A 19122-nucleotide genomic window follows, 5' to 3' on the forward strand; every position below is an offset into this window, starting at 1 on the left:
AATATCATTAGCTAATACTTGTGTCTTACCTCTCCCCCAAATAGTATAAGATTTGAAAATGATACATGTCTTTCTCCTTTACACCTGAACTCCCCAGGCCAAAAATACAGCATAGCACATAGGAGCGCATCAATGAATATTTTTGATTAATTATTAACCTGAATACAAATGTGGGTACTAAAACAAACAGAAAACTAGAATAAGATTTTTCAACCACTGTGGATAAGCTATGATTTTATAAAACAAAAATTTAATGTATTGCATGTTTTATATAAACTGCTCCTATAACATCTTCCAAAAAAGATATCATGAATTGACTCACAAATCAACCCCACTCCCAGCATCGAGCATAGAAAGATTACTTGTCAACATCTGAAACAGGATTAAATGCAGAAGAGTTCTAGTTATTGTCATAGAAGCTGGCTTAATAATTTTGCATTTAATAGCAAAATAACCTAAATGATTTTTAGATAGTGAACTTAAACAGTCTTGCTAAAAGTTAACCTTTTATTTCAAGATTTTGGAATTACATCAGTTTGGCACTATATCAACTAATACACCTATGCCTCTTACTATGTATTCTTAAGTGCTTCATAGGTATTAACTGATTTAATCCTATAAGGTGCTTATAATATGTTTCCAACTTTACTGATAAGAAAAGAGAAACTCAGAGAGGTCAGATAAGCTGCCCAAAGTCAGTGCGCTAGCTGGAGGTGAGGTGGGATTTGATCCAGTTTGGCGCCACAGTCTGTGCTCACAGGCTCCACTCTATGCCTCATCACCTCCCCCAACACTCAGATTCTCTCTGGAGTTGTGATCCGGGGATAGTAACTTAACTCTGCAAATGACAGAACTATAAATCTGAACGCTGTGTGGAAGCCATATTCTGCCACGGGAACAGAGAAGCAGAGATCTTGCAGAAAGAGGTAAATATAAGTAGACGCAAGTAGAGAAGTTAATTAGATGGCAAGAGACACGGAGAATGTTTGCCAACGTCAGTCCAGTACCAGCTCTGCTGAACTCCTAACCTTGCGTTTAAAGGAACACACCCTGATGCCCAAATGATAAATTCCTTTTCTCATTTAAGATAGCTCAAGATTTTATTACTTGCAACCATAAGAACCTTAACCCATATCAAAACTGATAAACCAAATGAGGAAAGATTTGGCTTCTTGTACGAAACAGAAGTTAATGAAAGACTACCAAAATATATCCATACTAAATAACAATGAGAATGTCAGATGATAACATTTTTAAAAAATATGGATTAATCTTTTTTGAAATATGGATTAATCTTAATTGGTGTTATAATTTTTATTCTAATCAATGCAGTGAAGATTTAGAAATAACTATTGATTTCATTGTTTTCTCCATCTCTGGCACAAGGAATTGCTTTGAATTTTTTTTTTAATTTGGCATGCTAGACAAAATCTGTGTGCCAACCCAATAAGGAGGAAGTAATTTCAGAACCTGTACCCTCATCTCCCAGTTATACAACAGAGCAACTGTAGCTCCCTGAAACAGCTCCCTTCCTTTATTGGCACACGGCTGCTATTTTGCTATCTGTCAGTTAGGAACATATATCCAGCGCCAACAGAGGACAAACATGTGTTAGTCTGGGTAAACAGCTTTTGTTAGCGGACAGTGTTCTAACCACTGAGCGACCAGGTCTCTTACAGTGATGCTGTGACCTAGAATTGCTCGACATGGTACATGATCAACTCAGAACGGGCCATCTTTTCTCCATTACATTCCTGATATCCAACTTTCCCATTTAGGTTGACACAACAACAATCTTTCCAATTTCATAAGGTGGAAAGCTTACAGTCATTTCCGATTCATCTCCATCATTTCTTCTCCTTGCATAGATCAGCTGCTGCTTCTTCCCAAATAATACTACTGTACCCATCCACTGCAAGAACTAAACAACACGTGTGGACTAATTTCTTTATTTACACTGCTATTGTCAAGTGTTGAAGTCCAGGCTCTTGACAACTGTTTTTACCTGGATTGTTGTAATGCCCTTTAAAAATTTTTTATATGGGCAATACGGTCCGTCAGGGCGTGACTGCCAGGTTACTGCTGCACAACAGATACAGCTACTCAGCAGATGGTTTGGCCCATATAAATCCCTTCTATTAATTCTTCACTGCCTTCCCCTCATCCTGAGGCTCAAACCTAAGATCCTCTGCACCACTGTCCTGGCAGAAGGCTTCAAGTTTCCTGCAGGACTGATACGCCGATATTGATTCCCTAATAACAAAGCAATTCTCCAGGGTAACACAAGTAGTCCATTTTGTTCACTCCCCCACCTTCGACATCCCAATGTGCCTTATCTACTCACCCCAGTCCTTCCTTTAGGCCTTCTCCAAACAGATAAAAGGGGAGACAGTTATTAAGAGCTTTTACAATGCTAAATATAAGCGCTGGGGGCGGGTATAGCTCAACAGGTAGAGTGCATGCTTAGGATGCTTGAGGTCCTGGGTTCAATCCCCAGTACTTCCCCCCCCCCGCAAAAAAAGCCTAATTACCTCCCTCCACCAAGATAAAATTTTTAAAAAAGATACAACAGTAAATAAATAAATAAAATATTAAAATAAAATAAAATAAATAAAAGTGCTCTCATTTAAACCTTGAAGTAATCTAGTAATGTAATGCTACTATATCCCTCATTCTTCAGATGGGGAAACTGAGGCTTAGAGAAATTAAGTAATTTATCAGTAAGTAGCAAATGCAAAACTGGAACTGAGGACTGTCTAACTTGAAAGCCCTCCCCCCCCAAATAGCTAACTTCTCGGCCTCTGCACAAGCGGTTCCCCCTGCTCAGAAAGGTCCTACTACGTTCTACTGGCTGGCAAGCAGCTGGTCAGCCTTCAAAGCCTCAATTAATTGCTCCCACTCCCCTTTGCAAGTCTGCCTCCACACTGTTCAATCAGTGGTAATTATTCTCCACTTCGTTCTACACTATGATGGTAAATACCACCCCCATAAATATTTATTTTGCTTCTCTCTTTTATTTTTATTGTGAGGTCTTTGAGGGAAGAGGTATTTTCCACTTATACCCAGCACATTGTAGTGAACCAAGAATGCTTGTAATATTACACACTGGCCTCTACGAACATCAGAGAGCAATGTCCCCTTCATAACCACTTTATAGATTACAAAGTTGAAATAATTCAGCAGAATGTAAATTAACATTTAACGAAACATTCAAGCTTGCCGGAGTATGCATGGGTTATTAGGCTTATTCACTGTTTAAACATTAACTCATACATTTTGAACTGAAATACATATTCAGAGCTTCCTTTTTGGAATGCATAATAAACACAACAGGTGTGATCTTTTCCCTTTACTTACATTAGTCAAGTATAAAAATAACTAGAAATGGAGGAGGTGGTAGAGAGGAATGCTGTCCAGGAGACAGAAGGCCCTGACTGAGGGGAACTTCAGACTCCCTCCTTCAGTTGTTCTTACTCCTTGCCTGACCGTCTCAGGCTGAACTGAAAGATATGTGAGTTAAGGGGAGGATGGGGGACAGGGCACAATTTTCTCTCTCAAAATGAGAGAGAATTAACTTCAGCCAGTGAACAACCAAAGAAAAAGTAATCGGTTGTATTTAAGGAAAGGCAAGAATACTGTGTCCAAAGAGGCAGCTTTCTCAAGGTTTCTGAGTCATTCTGATTAGACGGGATTTTCACCTTACTTACCAACTTATTCATGCTTTCATTAAAAAGTTCTTAAGTTCTGCCAATGGTGACTCTAGGCTCTTGTTTAGTTTATCTTAGTGAATACAGTATTCTTATTTTGTGTAATCTTCTTTTGTGTGTGTGTGTGTGTGGATGATCAGGAAGATAAAAGAAGTTATGCTTGGCTTCTTTATCCTTTTTTCTTATCTGCCATTTGTCCAAAGGACCTACATAAAGGGATCTGTGATTTTGTCGCATCAGCATTCATTTTTAAAGGATCAATGAGATATAGCCATATTTTCCAAAGTGTGGATTGAGACATTTCTGAAATCAATACTGGCTCGTAACTAGCCTTTAAACAATTACAGATAATAGAACAGAAGGAAAAATTAATACATTGCATGTAGCAACAATAAGGATCAATTAGTCAAATTTTCTTTCAGTCGTGTGTTCAATGTCTTGTGATGTACTTTTTACTATGCGTCTCCATTAAAAATGTCAGAAAGCCGCAAGACCACTTATGAACAAGAAAAGAGTCAGTGTCCACATCAAAACCACCGTACTTAATGGGATTTTTACCATTCAAGGAATCAAGATACCTCCCGTTATGAAACAAAGTCCACTAACAGAAAGATATTTAATTAACCCTGTACTAAGAAAGCTTCTAAATACCCTTTCTAATAGTCAGTATAAATTCAGGGGATTTTATATGTTAGCAAGAATGCAATTTACTTCACAGTGCAGTAATAAATCAGACTGAGAAACAATTTATCTTATACCGTAGAAAATCTGAGCTTTATCTCTTTCATATAATTTAAAGTATTCATCTCAAAGCAAAAAATTCGATATGTAATCAAAAGCAAATGATAAATACTTTATCTTAGCGTAATTTTAGTACAACTTTCCCAGATGAACTGAAACCAAATATCACCTCCAAAAGATGGTACCAGTAAATAAACTCTTTTAAATTTCAAATCTGATAAAGAAAACTAAGTATCTCCAGAAAGTTGTGTAATTACATTTAACACCCCCAACATCTATTTTTCTTAAAAGTTTGCTATACAGAGCAATATTTTGTGTCTTTACTATACCCCTGAGGCTTTCTAAATTAGTGACTAAATTTCATATCAAATAAGCTCCAGGGTTACACCCTCTTTGGGGAAGCTGAAGTTGCATCAAGATATAATGTGGATCAATATATAGAATATTCACACAACCTACAAATGGAAGATATTTGTTTCCTGGTAAGCACATTAATATTCATTCATTCATTCATTCACTCATTCAGTCATTTACTCTCTCGTCCTGTCTCCTGCACACGTGCCTGTGAGCACACACAATGTCTGTCCTTAGTGAGCACAGGCTGTTCCCTATGACTCAAGTCACTGCCCATCTCATCAGCCGTCAGGCTCCTCTGTCTTCTACACTCTGTCACTTTACATCTCCCTGGTTTTGCTTCTTATCCTCTTTGGCCTGGAAAATTCCTACAAGTTTTTGAAGACTCAGTTCAGACTCCTTAAGAGGATCTTTGACAGAACCACTGGGAAGAAATGAAACAGAATTCTAAATTCTCTGGATAATTTTTAATGGCAGAATATTGTAAAAATCAATGGCTAAAATGAAGTTTAAAGATTATCCACAACCATGAACTAACCTCTCCTGACTTGGTATATATATTTATGGTTAACTAAGGGTTGGTAATAATCCCCATATAATGTATGTAATTATAAAAACAGTTATTATGTATATTCAATAGGAAAAGAATGCAACAGGCTGGATGCTTCTGTACTAACTTCCAGAAGTATTTATGGTTTTGTGTTTATTTTGCTTTTGCTTTTTTTGTCCAGTTGATTCTTTTAAACTGCACCTATAAAACATCTACAATAGTAGAGAGGGTATAATCCTAATGTACATCTCCCAGCTTCAACAACTATCAACACACAGTCATCTAGTTTCACCCACATCACCAACCCCTCTATAGGATGATATTAAATCTTTGCAGACATTTCATGTTTAACTACCTCAATTTGTATCTCTAAATCATTTTAAACAAAATCATAATATTACTACAGACAAAAAAATTGAATAATTCTCTTAATATCACTAGATACCTAATTAATGATCAAATTTCCCCTGATTATCTTACAGACATTTTTCATGATTTGTCCAAATCAGTAAACAAGGTCAGTACACTGCATTTGGTTGACATAACCCTTAAGTCTTTTAAAATCAACCTATGGGTTTCCCCTTTATTTTTTTCCCCTGCAATATGCTGTTTGAAGACATTGCTATATTATGCTTTGAGGTTCCCGTGCCTTAAAATAGAGATTGAGGGTTTCACACTAGTAAGAGAATCGTTGTTGTGATACGCTTGTTTGTTCTATTGCTCATGATGAGTAGTATGGAACATAACGAGTAAGAGGTGACTACAACAATAGTTAGGAAAGTCTGTTTGAAAGGTATGAATCAATGGCCGTTATAAGTATGATATCTACAGAGAAGAAACAGCAAACATTTGAAAGAACTTCATTTTTCTATTGTGGCAGGACATGCAAACTAAGACCCTTGCAGAATGGCAAAAACAAAACAAAACAAATATTAAATCCAAACTAAAATTATATTAGAAGTAATCTTCATAAAGCTCGCAGTCATAATGTAAAGACTCTGAAAGTTACTTGATTTTCAAATAGCCCAGTTCTTAATATGTCAATGTTCTGGCCCACTGGTTAAAACATTCCACTTCAAAAAGGCAGAATTATATGTATGTAAATGTAGGTTGCCCTCTGCTAATAATCACATATATACATACAAGGCAAACTCACGGGACAGAGTGCTGTTCGGCACTGTAAAACTCTCAGCCTCACTACCTATGAAAGCATTAACCTAAGGTTTATCCTAGGACACTTTCAATGTACTGTTAAGGTATCACAGTGTTATATAAATAAATCCTTGAAAACCTGTAGCCCTTGCTGTAGCCTGTAACAAAGCCAACAGCAGTATTTCAAGTTTAATTCCCAGGAAGTTATGCCTCAGTTGCTACAGGAGTCTAACCATCACATGAGAAAAGAAAAACAACAGCCCCAGAGGACTGTGCGAGGCCCCACCTACCATAGACCTGGGCTTGCTGATGGCCACCAGGCTAGTGAGGAAGTCTTCATCGTGCAGCTGGCTGAAAACGTGGGCGTCATAGGCTACCATAATGGAGATTTCTTCCATCATCTTGCCAGCTGGCCTTTCCACAGCAGCAGCTGCTGCCCCAGCTCCAGACCAGACTATCCAAGGAAAAATCCTATTGCAGCTCGGTGCCAATGCACACACCCACCTGAGTTTGAGGGGGTGGAGTGTCAAAAATCCAGAAGGGGGGAGGAAAAAGCAGCTGCTATCATAGGCAGATGTCTAGCAGTTCACCCCCAGTAGAAAACTGAGAGGTCTCTTATCTATGGAGGAAGTATATACTATAAACACCTTCTGCATTCTTAACGCAGCAGCTGGAAAATTCAGTTTTTGGAAATCTTCTTTCAACTTCAAAACGAGAAATAAAAGTCTCCTAACTGGAAATATGCTACAGCAAAAATGAAAAACCAAAAACCAAAGCCACTAAAAATTGATTTATGTTATGTTCTTGATAATTAGAAATTTTCAAAGTTTATCTTCTTTAGTATTACTTAGAGCAATATTCTTCTTGGAGGAGAAATGAATTTTCTTACTGCTTATTTTTTCACATTCAGAGAAAATAGATGGCAACCCTTAGTTTTTCAGAATTTACAAAAAAAAAGAATTTATAGAATTCTTGGTGCAACTGAAAATTATCTCCTGAAATATGAAGAAAAGATTCTTTTTTTCCTCTGAGTATTTGTTAAAAAAAAAGTACTAAACTATAAAAATGAAACAGAGACTGTAACATCAGTTAATAACCATTTCCTCTTCTCCTACAAAAAAAAAAAGAATATTTTAAGTAGAAATCTTGATTTTGAGAACTTAGTTTTCTGTTGTTCTTCTGAAAGCAACACAAGGTTCTCATTTCTAAACTGATTATTTTTCTCCCATAGATAAAAAAAAGTTCTCTTCATCTCTATTTTTAAGCTTAGAAGTTTCTTTTAATTATCCAAATCATCAGATAGTAATGAACTACTGGTTCCTGAGCCACCAGAAGTGTTTTCTTAAGTACAGCTGGAAACCATAAAGGAAACTCATCTCATAATGCCTTGATGAAAAATATGAAAATGCCCATAATTATTACGAGGTTGCCAACATCACCAGAGGTATAATGTATGCTAATTCCATGGAAAAAGTATTAAGCATATTTTTAAAAAAGGGGAGGTGAGGACAAAGCTCCCCCAAAAGCTGTTTTTCCAGTATTTCTAATTAACTTATTCTCTTCTCTGCTTTTCATAGATTATGACGCTGCAGTACTAAGAGAAATATTATCTGTTAGAACTAAAAATCCATTTGGCAATGTTGGTCTGCAATCACATACAGATACTTTTTGGACTTTTTAGACCTAATCACCAATAGCAGTATTTTGTTGTTTAAGTTTGTTTGCTTTTCAGAAAACAAAACTTAGAAGAAAATTTATAGTGTCTATTTTTCCTTGTTTTTCTAAAGTATTTTCACTAGATTAGCATGATTACTTAAATGGTATCTTGTTTCATTTAAATGCGTTTAAGAGAGTTTTGCAACTGGTATAGCATTCTAGATTACACACACACACACACACGCGCGCACACACGCGCACTCGCGCGCACACACGCACATACATACACGGAAGGGGAAAAACACTTTATTGCTAGGAAACAGAGGCAAGTCTAATAGACTTATTTAAACAGAAAATGCAATACTTTAAATAAATCCTCAGGATTAAAACAGCTTCAAGCGGTGTCTGACCTTTATTGGAGCTGGTAAAGCATTTTCATTTCATTTTTTCCCCTACAATGCAGCTTTGTCTTTTAAGCATTATTTTCTTTAAAAATTCTGCCAGCACATTCACCTACTTAACGCTGACTAACCAGGTAAAAATTAAATGATAATCAGGAGACAAGGTATTATAAGGCGCCAAAGGCAGTTCATACCTTTTAAATTCCTTCTTATCTTTTCAGAAGTACTTTAAAAGATACTGTGAACCTCTTCATGCATTCACTTGCACCAGAAGGTTTCGGATTTTTCTTGCAGCACCATTTTCTAGCTGTGAAAGCAATTCCTCTGGCTTTCACATTTTCCTTTGCTCCAGTGACTCAGAGCTTCCACACTGATATCTGAATCAGGTGCACTGACAAAGACACCTGTTGTGGAAGGTAAAGAAACTACTTCCCATAATGCTTTATTCCCTGCTGGCAACCGCCCAGGGGCAAACAAGAATTATAACCGCATTTGAGCAGTTGCCTGCGCACCCTGGGAGAGCAAGTTCAGTTTAACAATAGGTAATCTTGATTAAGAACAACACCCATACCCAAGTTAAAAAAAAAAAAGGTTGGAGCAAACAATATCAAATAGTTTTCGATGCTGTGTATTAAACTTATAAATTATTTAAGGCATCAGGGCTATAAGAGTGTAAAACATTTTTAGAAATACAATCAAAGGCTGTAAAGACAGTTTTAAAACTACAAAAACAAACAGAAGCTAACAACTTAAAATAATTTTAGAATTCCACACAGGTTCTAAGGTAAACACTTAGGTATTTTATTACCTTCAAAAAACTGTACTAATTAGCCAGAGTGTCTGGAATTATTAACATTTCATGCCTAAGTCCGAGAGGTCCTCTACCATAGTCACAGTGCATGCGTTTTCTAGAGCAAGGACTCCCTAAGTCTAATTTGCACCCTTCATTTTTTGTCACCCTTAAAATGTTCTTCCATACTTCAGAGTCTGAAGTATGTTCTTTTTCTAATATAGTTAAATGTGTATTTGTGGTCACAGCAAAAAGCATACTTTTTGCAAACCGAAGATATGTTTAAAAAAACCGAAACAACAGTAAAAACAAAACAAAACAAAACAAAACAAAACCCAAGTGTCTTTGTGCGGCCTTTTTCTCTTTTCCTAAAGACACTGTCTCAGAAAACAACAGCTACAAAACCCTCCCAAACTTCAGGAGTCACTGTACACATCCATGTTCACATACTATCCTTCACTCCCTTGCAAGAAAGTCATCTTTCTTAACTCTTGGCTTTTCCCAGGTGGACTGAGACCCACTGATCCCCCAGGATTGTTTCCACCTGAGTTTCTGTAGGCACGACCTTCACACCGCGCAGCCGCGTGGAAAAGGGCGTGGGGGTGGGGAATTACCTGCGATCAAGAAGTGTGGTGCCGACAGCACAGCTGCTGCTAACATTTACCAGCAGAGGACTGTGTACCAAATGGGTAGCAGAAAACAGGGCATTCGTAGTAACCAACAGAGGGTCCCCAGTTCAAGCAGGAACCAGCTAGCTGTCTGTCCCAGGGCAAGTCGGTTAACCTCCCTAGGTTTCAGTTTCCTCATGGTCATGTAAATTGAGAGGGATGGAACACATCAGAGGTTTTCCCGTGTGCTCATTGTGCTCCGAGTGAGTCAAAAGCAGTGCATCCTATTTCCCTCCCCTAAATAGGCTTATTGGGGATTTGAGGGTGAAACTACCTTTTAATCTTTATCAGAATAAAAAACAAAGAGTCGTATTAATATCAGATGTTAAAGTGCCCCCCGCCAGGGTTGCTATATATGTCCCCACATACACAATCTACTTTGTACCCTAACTTTGATTTTCTAATATCAACGCTGCTATATTATGAAAAGATTCCCTGACAGTTGTGACACTTTTTGTTAGTTACTCTTTACAGCCTTTCTATTCAGAAGCTAAACTGGCTACAAAATCATTCTCAAAAGTCTCTCTAGATCTCATTAAGATAAGAGAAAAATATAACAAAATATCTCCAATGATTTTTAAATGCTGTTTTTAAAATTTTACAAAGATTGTATTCTGGTAGGTGATTTCTTTCCAACAGTCATTCTTCTAGGATTATTACTATTTAACAGAAACATACCTGGGTCATACTGAATGAGTGTTGAGTCTAATAAATCATTCCTGGCCTTCAGAGAACGTCTATTCTTATGTGTCAAATTTAGAAACAGCCAGAACAAAAAATCAGAAGAGGCTTGAATAAGGCGTGAACATTTTTCCACTTCTGTGTTTTCCCCAAATGCAGCAAAGCAACGTAGTTTAATTATGGGAGTAGGATTTTTGTTATCCACCATCAAAGCCGCAAAGACATTAAACATGATCACACATCATTAAAAAAAAAATCATCTCACCTCACAAGAGTGGCTGTAAAGACCCTTTTCCCATGTCTCAGGTTCCACTTGTTGAACATTCTCGTCACAACAGTCATAAAATCAAGACATGATGGAAAGGAGGACAAAACCACCACAGAAATATGGTCCAGAGGGCAGAAAGGCTTCTGCGTCTCCCACGTGTACAGGCAAAGCCCTGGAGAAACTGTTCGTCCTGCCCAAGTGGCCCTTGTCTAATCATCTTTATAAATATTCCTGAATAATTCACTGTAAACACTCATAAGGAATATATATGACTCAATTTTAAGGGATCTTCATAAAATGTTCACGGTACTGACACAGAGATAAAGAACTCTAAGAAAGACAAAATTCTGCAATTACTTTCTTAATCACAGAAAACCAATATTCCAAATAGGTTTCTCTTTACACTTAGGAGTGCACATTACAAAATCCAAGTCCTCTAAGTGGGGAAACAAAAAATACAATGAGAGGGAAACCATATAAGTATCACTAGAAGAAAGCTTTTCAGAGTATTTTTGATTTCAGAATATTCCAGTAACATACTGAGTTATTACAAAGGGAAAAGAACAAAAAGTAAAAGATGAATAAGAGAAATCTTAGTTCTCTTGAAAATTATGCAAAGGTAAAGAAAACCATTATTCTTGTGTCAAATTCCAACCATTCAGCTCATTATCTTTCCTATCATTGCTAGTAATTGCTAGGCAAATTCAAAACCTCAGAAAACACGGATTCTTAAAAGAAAAAAAAAAATCCCCAGAGTTAAACTGAGAAAACAAAAACCATTGGGACATAAATACTTGCCTAACAGTTACACTGGGTATCTTACTTCCTCATTTGCATCTCACTACAAAGAATGAGGGTGAGGTACATTCCAGACGATGAAAGAGGAGTTGCAACTCTTTAACAATTCAGCTTTTTACCTCATTTGTAACTCTAAAATCCGAAGCCAACTGTTAAAAACAAGACAACAGGCCCAAAATGGGATCCCATGTTACCAAACAAAAACTTTGTTACGTTTTTGGCTCTCCCAGAGACGGAATCTTAAGCCAACCAGGAATCACCTGATCAGCACTAGTTAGAAATGTGCCTGAGAGACGCTGTCATCCCTGAAGGAAAGTAACCTTACAGTAACCAATCCACTTTCTCACCTAGTTTAACTTCCTTGCCCTGCCCACTTCTGCCTAACCAAGTCTTTCATTTTTGCACAGCTCCTTGGAGTTCCTTTCCATCTGCTAGATTGGATGCTACCCATTCATGAATTGTTGAATAAAGCCAGTAAGATCTTTAAAATTTACTTACCTGAATTTTGTTTTTAACATAATACATTTTATCTAACCAAAAATAAATGTTTCAAATGCTCCTAACCATTCACTGATATTTGCTATCACCGCTAATGAGGATGGTTTGAAACACATTTAAGAATATGAGTGATGTAGGGGGAGGGTATAGCTCGGTGGTAGCACGAGGTCCTGGGTTCGATCCCCAGTACCTCCTCTAAAACTTAATAAATAAATCTAGTTACCCTCCTCACCCCGAAAACAAACAAACAGAAAAACCAACAAAAAGAATATGAGTGATGCTTTATCTTGTTTCATTTTGAGCAAAATTACAACTGAATTATAATTACAAATAACCTGATCTTAATTTCAAAAGCATTCAAATTATTTTTTTAAAGTTTTACTAACAATTAAATCAAATCATTTCACATGGATAATGTTTCAGATTTACAAGCATGAGGAGGGCTTATAAAATTTTTAATATAGCAACTCATACAATCTAGTTATAATAAAGACTAAAATGTACTAAGAATTCATTCATAATAATAAGAGCAGCTAGTATTTAGTAAGTAATCACACATAATCTCATTTAACCTTCATAGTAAGCTAAACAGCTAGGTACTATAAATACCCTTGCTCTATAGGTGACACCACTGCCTCTCCCACGCTGGGATCTCCTTCACACTCACATAGTTAGGTTATGGAATACAATACATTATGTCTGTCAAGTAACATTAGGACTGAAGAATGAAGTCCCTCTGCAGACAGGAAAGTCTTCATGGAAACAATGGACTGGATTTTCATAAGCAAAGTGAAACAATTTTTTTTTTTGCAGAGAAAATAAAATTAGTCTGGTCAGAGTGGTGAACTGATTGATGTTAGGTACAGCAGGAGATAAGGTTTCAAAGGCAGGTTTGAATCTGCCTGTGGTAGGTTTCAAATATCAGGCCAACAAAATATATGGTGTGTAGGCCAAAGGCGGTCACCGAAGACTGCAGGGTTCCTGCTCTCTCCCTCCATTTTGTCACTAGAAGGAGGAAGTACAGTGCAATGGTTAACACGTGGGCTCCGGAGTTCAAAATAAGCTGGCTTGACACAAGGCTCTGCCACACACTGGCTGCCTGACCATGAACAGGTTGCACAAGCTCTCTCACCCCCGGTTTTCTCATCCACGAAATAAGAAAAAATAGTAACAGTGCTGATATTACGAGGAATAAGATAATGCATGTAAAAACCCTTAGTAAGCTGCCAGGCTCTACAAAGTACCTGATTAATGATAGCTGCTGATATTATCAATATTAATAAAAACGCTGCCTGGAAGGGTAAGATCATTTGCCAAAACTGAGAAGGTGGAATGTAACCTTTAGAAACGAGGCGGGGAGGTGTTCTCTGTATATAAGAACACAGTCGATGCCTCCATTTTCTATTTTCTTATCCAATTAATAAAAAGCCAGGAGGGAGAAATAAAAGATATCACACAACTCCAATCTGTACCAGCTCTCCCTACGCAATTCATCTTTTTACATGTTACTTTCTTGGGAACCGATTTGGTAATTTACATGAGTCCTTGTCAGAAATATCTGAGACAGGTTAGAGGAGGTAAAAGGTTGATAATGGGGTGGGAGGGGATCTCTCGCAGTTTAGCTTTCCTCTCCAGTTTCCTGACTACAATGCAAACAGTTTAATCAATTACCTCTCATTAAATCGAGCAATTGTGACAAGAACAGGGAACAAAGAGAGCATTTGTTGTGTAACGATATTCCTGTTATAATCTGATCAAGAAAGGCTGTTACCATGGGCTATCACGTGGAAATACATAATCCTTCTTTATAATTGTATTATAATAAGGCTTTCTACAGTTCATTTGTATCTCAGAGTCCAAAGAAATATACTATGCAACCGTTTAGACCAGCAGCTTATCCAGAAGCTTAGAACTGACCAATAAACCTGTAATCCACTTGGGGTGAAGGGGGACGGAGGAGAGAAGTAACACATATTTAATAGCTGTTGTGCTGGGGTAGAGTTTATCTACACTGTATCTCTTAGTTTTTACAACAATACTGTGAAGCTGGTTTTATTAGCCCCATTTTACTAAAGAGGAAACCTTTGTGCTATGAGTTTCAGTACTTTAAGTTCATACTGCTAGTAAATCAGAGCCATGATTAAAACTGAAGTATGTGGTTACAAAGGCTCCAGAGTTTTTTTCTGTTTTTTCCACCTACACCAGGCTCATCATAAGATAAATTCAAGAGGGAAGAAAATAAATTCAACTTAGAGATCCTGAAATAGCAGCTTTCAAAATTTCCAAAGTGAGACTCTGAATTTCTCTTAGTATTCTGCATTTAATATTACAGCGTTGGATACTGAAAATGTGAACTAAGAACTCACTGCATCTAACAGTATTATTTCTCAGGCATTTGCAAATATAAAGGACAAAGACTGAAGGCAAACTACTGACAAGTGCAAGGCACATATGAACAATCTGCTATAATAGAGAATACCACGTGGGCTGAGGCAGCATTCTTTGAATGAACTGTCAATGGTCTTTGTCACAATATTAAAAATTGGCTTTTTGTTTGCTTTAAGAGCAGTAGTAAATAGCTTAATTGGCTAATAGTAAAATAATAAACAGGTACTAATAATTTTTACCAGTGGTCATAGCAGCAGAACTGGCAATGCCCAAAGCATTCTAATTGCATTCATTTCAATGAGTTCATTTTTTTATGTTCAATCTAAAACTTTTTCCCCAAAAGTAATCATTTCAGGTTTAAGAACTATCACAAGTGTCATCATAGAGAGTATCTCTCTAATATTAGGAAGATCATAAAAATAGCTAAAATCCTTACGCTTTAATCACTCTTCAAATTAAGCAGGAAGTTGAGACAATATTAGTGCCAACGCAGCTGGCCAAAGGTTTTATTTTCGGTCACAAATTCTAATATGATAACCACCTTTAGTCATAAGGACATAGATAGTCTGCAAAAGATCTTTTTTAAGTGTCCATTTGAGGTCTAAGAAAAGCTTCCAATGTTTAAGTGAAGAAGGCCTGTTTACCAGTTAAGCAGATACATAAACAATCAGAGGCAAAACACCCAGCTGTCAAATTGCTGGCTATGCATTCCTTACTGTGTTGTCCTTATTATCCTGCATTAAAATCTTCAATGCAGTTCTTTTTTTATTTTTTTAAATTTGAATAATTTTTATTTTTTAACACTTTTATCAATATAGTTCTTAAATACAAATGTTAAATGTTCAAAACTGCTATGAAATGGCTGTTTTATATTCAACTTAGCATTCATTTAGGGAGAATTTTCATTCTGCAATGTAATACGAGATTATGACTTAACAATACTAAAATGACCAACATTTAACTATTGAAAATCATGGTAAAATGAAAAGTTACCTTCACTAGCTGAGATTGTATGTTTCTATATTAGCAAATCTATATAAGTGATCAGACTATAAAAGTGAATACAAATATGTATTAAATATTAGTTATTTGCAGAGAATTTTAATTGACGTAAATAATGTCTTTTGCTTCTCCTAATGGCCAACTAGTTCTTTGACACCTCGCTAGTTGTATCTTTCTTCCGAAGAGTGCAAAAAACAGGGAAAGAAAGAAAACCTCTAACTAGTGACTCTACTTGGAGGATATTATTTCTAATCATCTCTATCAAATTACTAGGCTATGGGAATATGTTAAAATTAAGAGCTAAAATAGAGTTTCAGTATTTGAAAATTTCAGTTATCAAATGTTCCACCCATACTTCCAGTTTTCTATTTCCATGTATGAAGGAGAACTGCCTAAAATGAATGTTACAGGAAAACTGGCTCACAACGTTGGCTAAATAAACTTACTGTTAAGCAAAGAGTTGTGGTATTAAACTTTATAAAGAATAAAAGAAACTGACCATTAACTGTGCTTAGAAACACAGAACTGAAGCATTAATAACTGGCTGCTTTTGATAACTATTTTATTCACTATTAACGATCTTGCAAATTATTATTATCATTATTATTTGCTCTGGAAAAACTGAACAGTAAGCTGGTCTTAAAGTTAATATGTAGATGTTCAAAGGGTTTTTTTTAAACTTCAACCATAACACCTTTTCCTTTGTCTTCTTCCCAATTTTCTATCTCCCATTTTCTCTGTCTCTCTCTCTCTCATACATAGCTCTCTTAAAAGATTATTTTTTGCCCTAAACTATTTGACTCTTTGGCACAAATTGTATTTAGATCTGATAATTTACTAAGAATTTGTTTTCACACACATCTTTAAACTTAACTCCAATTATTTTACATTGCTCTCTTTATACAAGGGTTGACAATATAAATGGCATATAAACACAGTATATATGGTTTTACAGATTCAAGTTTATAAATGGGTCCTATATTAGCCAATTATAGGTGAATTATTCTATTATTTATAGCTATTGCAGCTTTCAGTAATTAACCATTGCTTAAAAAAAACCCACAATTTTATGTTAGGGTATCTTTCCATTAAAAAAAATACCTCTGATATTATGAGAGGATAATTAACCATTATGCAAGATGATATTCCAGGAATTCTTTCCTGTAAAAGAAAATAAGCTACAAATTTGCCCGAAGCTTCTCCAAGATAGTGGTCGTTTTGTAAAAGAGCTTCATTCCAAGACAAAAGTTCTTCTGAAAGCACATACAGTTTCTCTTTAACACAGACTGCCTCGGCACTATTAATGTAAGTTGCCTGTGCTCTTTTTATTTATTTTTTTTTAATTTATTTCTATTTATTTTAATTTTTTCATTTATATATATTTATTGAAGTATAATCAGTTTACAATGTTGTGTCAACTTCTGGTGCACAGCACAATATTTCAATCATACAGGAACATACATATATTCGTTTTCTTAGTCTTTTTCACCATAAGTTACTACAAGATATTGAATATGGTTCCCTGTGCTATACAGTATAAACTTGTTTATCAATTTTATATATGTATTAGTTAGTATCTGCAAATCTTGAACTCCCAATTTAACTCTTCCCACTCCCTCTTCCCCCTCTGGTAACTCTAAGTTTGTTTTGTATGTCTGTGAGTCTGTTTCTGTTTTGTAAATAAGTTGTTTTTTTTTTTTTTTTTTAGATTCCACATATGAGTGATATCATATGGTATTTTTCTTTCTCTTTCTGGCTTACTTCACTTAGAATGACAATCTCCAGGTCCATCCATGTTGCTGCAAATGGCATTATTTTATGATTTTTTATGGCTGAGTACTACTGCATTGTATAAATATACCACAACTTCTTTATCCAGTCATCTGTTGATGGACATTTAGGTTGTTTCCGTGTCTTGGCTATTGTAAATAGTGCTGTGTGCTCTCTTCATTAATATTTTTGTAGAAGTAGTCTTTAACTTTTCAACACCACAGACTAGAAAGGGAGCAGTAAGCAAATTTACTGGTGTTTTGTCTTTACCTCAGGGCAGTTGAATAGAAGCTGAGTGAAGAAAATAGGTCTCAGATTTGGGTAATAGTAAAGCTCTATATGCCTTAGTGGAAAGACTGAAACCTCCAACAAGTGAACATACCAAGCTAAGTGACAGGGATCTGACAGGAGATTGCAGTGTGACAGCACCACTTACCACCTTAAGACCTTAGCTCAGATGACTTTTCTGAGACAACCCTGGCTCAAACAACCAAAAATAAAACCATTATGAGTAACTTTAACCATTTCAATTTAATCTCTAAGTATTTCACTCTCCTAAAACCTTAAAAGTATTTCTTCTTTAAAATATTAGCTTCTTAATATTAAAAAGCAATATTGTAGGATTCTGTATCCATTGAATTAGTAAACATATCTTGACTCAGCATAGGGTGTTCTGTTAGAAAAGAATAACTAAAGCAAATGATGAACACAGAGCAATCTTAAGAGGCTGACTGGAGGAAAAGGACATTCATGTTAAATATACTACGTGTTTTATTTTTGCTACAAAATACGTAGCATATGTAAAATAACAAGAAAAGCGGAAAGCAGAAGAAATTCAAAGTGAAACAAACTTCCTCTTGATTTTAATGGTCCATAAAGAAATATATAAATTTAAAATAAATAAGTCCTTCAACGCTTTACTAGATAGAGGCTTATTTTGGTGGTTGCTAAGCAACACTCTCTTCTGTAGGGCTAAAGCACATGAAATTAGCAGATTTTTCAGAAAAAGATAAATTGAAAGCAAAATTAGGGAATAGCATTTGAAAAGCAAAAAGGAAATGCTTTAATTTTAACCAGCTCATCAGGGAATAAGAGAGGTTTAGTGATTTTTCTCAATAACAGTTAAACATTTTGTTTTCCACTAGCACCAAATGAGATGGTACTTGAGCACATTAATATTTTAATTTTATCAAAATGGTGATCATTACACTCACCTCTAAACTCAAAAGCCTACTTATTTAAAATATCTCAAATTAAACCAGATCAGGATATACTCCAATTACTATTACTAACAGTGATCTCTACAGCTCTCTTTCTCTAACAATATTTTCTTCAAAGCCCCAGTTTCTGGGTATGTTACAACCCTGGTTTATATTTTTTAAAAATGTTATCTTATTGTGGCACAACACTAGTAAAGCTATGGCTTCATGATGCTGCTTAAGTGACTAGATCCCTGAAAAATTTGTTCTTTAATGTCAGCATTCTGGAATAACTCTTTACAGATCTTAGTCTATCAACTCAGTGAGTAAAGTGGAATGCTATTTAATCTATTAGGTATAATAATGGAAACTTTTTTAAAAAGGAAAAAGACATATTAACTGAGGGGAAAATTACCGTAGAATTTCAGCTGATGTTGGGAAAGAAAAGACAGTAGAATTCCAGTTCTGTCATTTGGAGGATTCAAGGGAAATTCCCCAC

At 35.9% G+C, this 19122-nt stretch overlaps 1 protein-coding gene across 8 annotated transcripts in view; it reads right to left on the reverse strand.

Moving 5' to 3' along the window:
- The window catches only part of RABGAP1L (RAB GTPase activating protein 1 like), a 569757-nt gene that overhangs the window by 80831 nt on the left and 469804 nt on the right, over positions 1–19122 (reverse strand). Inside the window, exon 1 of one of the 8 annotated variants that reach the window (XM_015235419.3) lies at positions 6795–7430. The exons of 5 other annotated variants lie outside the window; for them this stretch is intronic. In XM_015235419.3, the coding sequence (XP_015090905.2) occupies positions 6795–6905 (111 nt within the window). In that variant the 5' untranslated portion in view covers positions 6906–7430. Of the gene's footprint in view, positions 1–6794; positions 7616–19122 lie in introns of those variants that run through there. 2 more of the 8 variants (XM_015235420.3, XM_072946071.1) reach the window with 2 other exon arrangements.

Source organism: Vicugna pacos, chromosome 21 (genome assembly GCF_048564905.1).
Source record: "Vicugna pacos chromosome 21, VicPac4, whole genome shotgun sequence".
In the NCBI taxonomy this organism is placed as follows: domain Eukaryota; kingdom Metazoa; phylum Chordata; class Mammalia; order Artiodactyla; family Camelidae; genus Vicugna; species Vicugna pacos.